The sequence below is a fragment of the Musca vetustissima genome, unplaced genomic scaffold (assembly GCF_032173495.1).
Source record: "Musca vetustissima isolate MV318-11 ecotype Yass unplaced genomic scaffold, APGP_CSIRO_Mvet_v1 utg4706, whole genome shotgun sequence".
In the NCBI taxonomy this organism is placed as follows: domain Eukaryota; kingdom Metazoa; phylum Arthropoda; class Insecta; order Diptera; family Muscidae; genus Musca; species Musca vetustissima.
This window is the reverse complement of record NW_026878972.1, coordinates 127,777-133,776: the sequence shown is the minus strand read 5'-3', so window position 1 is coordinate 133,776 and position 6,000 is coordinate 127,777. Positions and strand designations below refer to the sequence as shown.

At 34.4% G+C, this 6,000-nt stretch overlaps 1 protein-coding gene across 1 annotated transcript in view; it reads right to left on the bottom strand.

Annotated features, from left to right (window-relative positions):
• Window positions 1-373: 373 nt before the first annotated feature.
• Window positions 374-6,000, bottom strand: part of LOC133323796 (bone morphogenetic protein receptor type-1B) — a 102,437-nt gene continuing 96,810 nt past the window's right edge. The window contains exons 2-3 of the mRNA XM_061532697.1: window positions 1,785-1,972; window positions 374-1,704 (exon numbers count right to left, since the gene is read on the bottom strand). Of these exons, the coding sequence (XP_061388681.1) occupies window positions 400-1,704; window positions 1,785-1,972 (1,493 nt within the window). The 3' untranslated portion in view covers window positions 374-399. The remainder of the gene's footprint in view (window positions 1,705-1,784; window positions 1,973-6,000) is intronic.

Sequence of the window (6,000 nt, the reverse complement as noted above, 5' to 3'; positions counted from 1 at the left end):
CTATGAATTTTGCTATTAAGAAATTTTCAATTTCAACAATTCTCTTCTATTCCTCTACATTTTTTCTTTACCAACAAAAAAAAAAAATTTGTGGAAATTATTACAAATATTTTACAAGAAAAAAAATAATAAAAACTAAATGATTTCAATACAAAATAAATACAAAATTCCAAATTTTTTACAAAAAAAAAAAAATCAAAAAATTTACAAAACTTAATTTTACAAGAAAAAATTACTTTCAAATTATTTAAAAAAAATACAACTTATATATTAGTTTTTTTTCAATAACTACTAAAATTAAATTTCTCTACTAATTCTCTCTTATAGCTTAAAGACAACTTAAATACAAATAAACTTAAAATTTACGATAAAACTAAAAAAATAAAATATGTTTTAAATCTACACAATTTTCATAGGACAGTCCATGTAATCGGGCTCGAGACGCCCCAGAGTTTTCTTTACCCTCAGCGCTGTTAGGCGCACAGTGGGATTTTGATGCCAACATTCTTGCATAATTTTCGCCACAGTGGCCAAGACATCATCCTCTTGCCAACGTGAGGGTATTGGCGGTCTAATGCCCTTAACACACACCACGGCATGCATATCATCGAATGTGGGATCTGAAGGCACAACATCATGATAGGGTAAGGCATAATCTTCACAAGTGGTGGCCTTCGAACCGGGTTTGGTGGTGTAGCAACGTCTGGCCATTTCCCAAAGGACCAAACCAACGGAATACATATCAGCGCGTTTAAATTCTTCAAATTGTTGGGGATTCAACGTTTCATTTAGGACCTCAGGAGCCATATAACGTCTGGTACCAACACGTGTATTTTGGGCGATGTGGATTTCATCCAATTCCGAAATGTATTTAACGGCGAGGCCAAAGTCGGCAATGGCACATTGACCATTGCGTTTAACCAAAATATTTTTACTTTTTATGTCGCGATGGGCAATGGCCGGTTTGCCTGGGGTGCCAAAGATTTCATCATGCAAATGGGCCAAACCGGAGGCTAGAGAATAGGCCAACAGCTGTAATTTTTGTGGATTGATCACCGAGGTGGACAGATAATCATGGAGGCTACCATTCTCATGATAGTCGGTGATTAATAACATCTGGGTCCAGCTGCCGTTACCCTTGATATCGGCTGCAATAAAGCCCAAAATATTCTCATGACGCATTAGGACCGTTTGATAGATTTCTGTTTCACGGAACCATGAAGCCTCTTCGGTGGTAAAGAAGGTTTTGACGGCCACCTTCTCATCACGCCATTTGGCTAGCCATACCTCACCATATCGACCTTTTCCCACTAAGCGAACCATTTGAATTTGTTTGGCAATGGTACGTTGCACCAGCAACGGTAATCCTGATCCTGAACCTGAACTTTGTTCAACCATTTGTGACAGTGGTGAGAGTTGGCTATTACACATACTGCTAATGAGACGTGGCTGTTTCCTCAGTTTCTCTCGTCGCCGATATGTCAGGCAGGCAATCACAACGATGACAACAAACACCGTCACGCAAATTATCATCGATGCTATCATGGCCAAATAGTGGACCGACTGTGAGCTGACTGGCAATTCGGGGGCGGGTGTGGTGATTTTTGGGGTAAAGGCAGGATATAGATTACGATTACACATATCACCGCTATCACAGCAATCGATATTCTTTCCATGCAGGTGGGGGACAACGGCAACTTTGCACTAAAGGAGAGAAATGAAGAGAGAGAGGGGGAGATTTTTAGTATGTGCAAGAATTTGGCTGAGAAAGAGATTTTACTTACCATAAGAAAACCACCATTCTCTTCGGGTGGCATACAACCATATGTCCGCTCCTCTTCATAGGTGCCTGTGACTTCATCGTAAACTTCTTCGACAGCACTGAAACAGGATCCACCGGGCCGGGTTTCGCATGTACCATTGACAACATTATTCGGGCAGCTGCCATCACAGTAGCAGGTTAATGTGCGGGCTAAAATGAGAGAGAGGAGAGAAAAGTAACGGGAGAGTTTAGTATAAAAGTTTGGATAAGAGAAAATATTTAGGATTTAAAAATAAAAAAATAACCAGAAATGGATAAATATGACAAAAAATGTTATCCGAATATGAGCGTTAATTTTTTTAAAAATTATTTTTTTACTTCTACATAAGGCCTGGATTTTTTAAATTGTTTTTTTTTAATTCTACTTTAGGCGTGGATTATTTTAAGAATATTTTTTCAAGGCCTATATAAGGCGTGGATTATTTAAAGAATATTTTCCAAGGCCTATATAAGGCGTGGATTATTTTTCAAGGCCTATATAAGACGTGGATTATTTAAAGAATATTTTTTCAAGGCCTATATAAGGCGTGGATTATTTAGAGAATATTTTTTCAAGACCTATATAAGGCGTGGATTATTTAAAGAATATTTTTTCAAGGCCTATATCAGGCGTGGATTATTTAAAGAATATTATTTCAAGGCCTATGTAAGGCGTGGATTATTTAGAGAATATTTTTTCAAGACCTATATAAGGCGTGTATTATTGCAAGAATATATTTTCAAGGCCTATATAAGGCGAGGATTATTTAAAGAATATTTTTTCAAGGCCTATATAAGGCGAGGATTATTTAAAGAATATTTTTTCAAGGCCTATATAAGGCGTGGATTATTTACAGAATATTTTTTCAAGGCCTATGTAAGGCGTGGATTATTTAGAGAATATTTTTTCAAGACCTATATAAGGCGAGGATTATTAAAGAATATTTTTTCAAGGCCTATATAAGGCGTGGATTATTTAAAGAATATTTTTTCAAGGCCTATATAAGGCGTGGATTATTTAAAGAATATTTTTTCATAGCCTATATAAGGCGTGGATTATTTAAAGAATATTTTTTCAAGGCCTATATAAGGCGTGGATTATTTAAAGAATATTTTTTCAAGGCCTATATAAGGCGTGGATTATTTAAAGAATATTTTTTCAAGGCTTATATAAGGCGTGGATTATTTAAAGAATATTTTTCAAGGCCTATATAAGGCGTGGATTATTTAAAGAATATTTTTTTAAGGCCTATATAAGGCGTGGATTATTTAAAGAATATTTTTTCAAGGCCTATATAAGACGTGGATTATTTAAAGAATATTTTTTCAAGGCCTATATAAGGCGTGGATTATTTAAAGAATATTTTTTCAAGGCCTATATAAGGCGTGGATTATTTAAAGAATATTTTTTCAAGGTTATATAAGACGTGGATTATTTAAAGAATATTTTTTCAAGGCCTATATAAGGCGTGGATTATTTAAAGAATATTTTTTCAAGGCCTATATAAGGCGTGGATTATTTAAAGAATATTTTTTCAAGGCCTATATAAGGCGTGGATTATTGCAAGAATATTTTTTCAAGGCCTATGTATGGCGTGGATTATTTAGAGAATATTTTTTCATGGCCTATATAAGGCGTGCATTATTTAAAGAATATTTTTTCAAGGCCTATATAAGGCGTGGATTATTTAAAGAATATTTTTTCAAGGCCTATATAAGGCGTGGATCACTTAAAGAATGTTTTTTCAAGGCCTATATAAGGCGTGGATCACTTAAAGAATGTTTTTTCAAGCCCTATATAAGGCGAGGATTATTTAAAGAATATTTGTTCAAGCCCTATATAAGGCGAGGATTTTGTGGACATTTTATCCATATTATCCAAAGCCTCAGAAACGTTATTTAAATGATCCAAGAAGTCTCTAAACATATTTTACAACATCGCTGACTCTAATATATTTAAAAGAAATCGGTACCTAAAAAATAATTTCATAAAATCCTCTTTTCTATACTTAAGGTACTGTAGGGTATCACAAAGTTGATCTCCTTCCACCTTTTGTATTTTCTTCCTACTGCTACACTTTGTAACACATAATATTACGATAAAAAATAAATTGAAGATCAAAATCTATAACGTTTAGCATTTAAACACAAAATTACTTCATTTCATTACGATAAAATATGCTTCCCTTCACTCAAAAATACCAATCTCTTCAAAGAGAACTCTTAACATCACTTAATAAATTCATGTAAAATATATCGTATACGCTCATAATTCTCAACACTTTATATCCGCAACATAGAGGTAACCTAGTAGTGGTCTAAGAGCCGCACCGGGTATATTGTCATAAACTTCAAGTTATTTATAATCTCCATAGGAAAGCTCTTTCAAACAAATACGTCCGACCACCAATAATAATACCTTCTGATTTCTTATCTAAAAGAGAAGCAACAACAACATCGAAATAATGCCGCTTTTGATGTTCTGTTTTCTTTCTCCCTCTCTCTCCGAATGATATGACTACATAATTATTGCCGACCAACAAACATAGAGAGTGTTCCGAAAAAAAAACACTGTTAATTAGCTGTGATTACAACGCGTGTAAACAATAATTAAATTCAAGTCGAAAAAATGCCTTCTTCCTCCTCTATCGGTGGGGCTTTTCATTTCAAAAATTGCATTTCCTCCATAATAATGATAACATATGAATGACAACAACAAATAGTAAAACATAGGGAGCTGCCGCCAAAAGACATTGTTGTTGCTGTTGTTGGCCACTTATAATAAAAGAAAATGTAATGTGTTGGTCAACAACAAAGTATTAGTTGATGATGATGGAGACGACAATAACTTTATGATGTTGGGAACAGCTACTGTTTGCCCAGGTTTGAATGCAACAAAAAAGAAAAGGGGAGTTGGGTCTGAAAAAAATGAGGAAACATAAAAAAGGAATGGATGAAGAGACGAAATGTGTTGGAACAAAAACGGAGGCTGCATAGTTTGTTGTCTGGCCTGAATCATAAAAATATGAATTTTATTAATTAGAACAACAATAAAAAGAAACAACAAAGGAGAAGTACAAAAAAATTAATAAAATCGAAATATTGAGAATTGAACAGGGAAAACATATAATGGAGGGGAGGTATATTAAATTGGAGATATAGTTGGAAATTATATAATGAAACCTGTCATGAAAGTAGTAAAGTCGGACTGGGCCGACTATATGATAACCTTCAACACTTTGGGTATATTCTACATATGTATGCTAACAGACGTCGCTTTTTGAAGGAACATTGACATGAAATTGAACGAACTTAAATAAGTGATTCTTATCTATATCTAAGACGACTAAAATAAATCCCTACACATGTCATTCTGCAACCTCTGCTAATTTTTGTAAGCCGATTTAAAGCAAACTTGACACACGCATATTTGGTATTCTGCACGTTTTGAAATTTAATCTCAATAAGGCATTCATTGATTACTCGGTGTACAATTAACATGAATAGGTCGAAATTATATATGGAAGCTATGCTATACCTATATCTGAAACGATTTTAAGGAAACTTCCAAGAGATAAATTTATATTAACTTCAGTACCTTGTGTCAATCGGCCTAGGTGTGGAAATTTAGTGCACAATTTACTTAATATCGGACGAAAATATATATAGGAGGTGTAGGTAAATCTGATCCGATTTTCACGAAACTTAGCACACATTCATTTAGTACGCTATGCCAAAATTCGTGAAAATCAGAAGATTTGAAGGGACTTTGGTGCACCATTTACATAAAATCAAACGAAAATATATATGAGAGCTATATCGAAATCTGAACCGATTTTCACGAAACTTGGCAGACATCATTCTAGGCTCAATTCAGTACGCCATGCCAAATTTCGTGCAAATCGAAAGATATATAAGTACTTTGGTGCACCATTTACCTAAAATCGGACGAAAATATATATGGGAGCTATATCTAAATCTGAACTGATTTTCAAGAAATTGTACACACATCATTCTATACTAATACTAATTCTAATTCATTACGCTGTGCCAAATTTCGTGCAAATCGAAAGATATATAGGGACATTGTTGCACCATTTACATTAAAACGGACGAAAATGTATATGGGAGCTATATCTAAATCTGAACCGATTTTCCCCAAATGCAATAGGGTTCGCCCTTGGGCCAAATAAGTGACC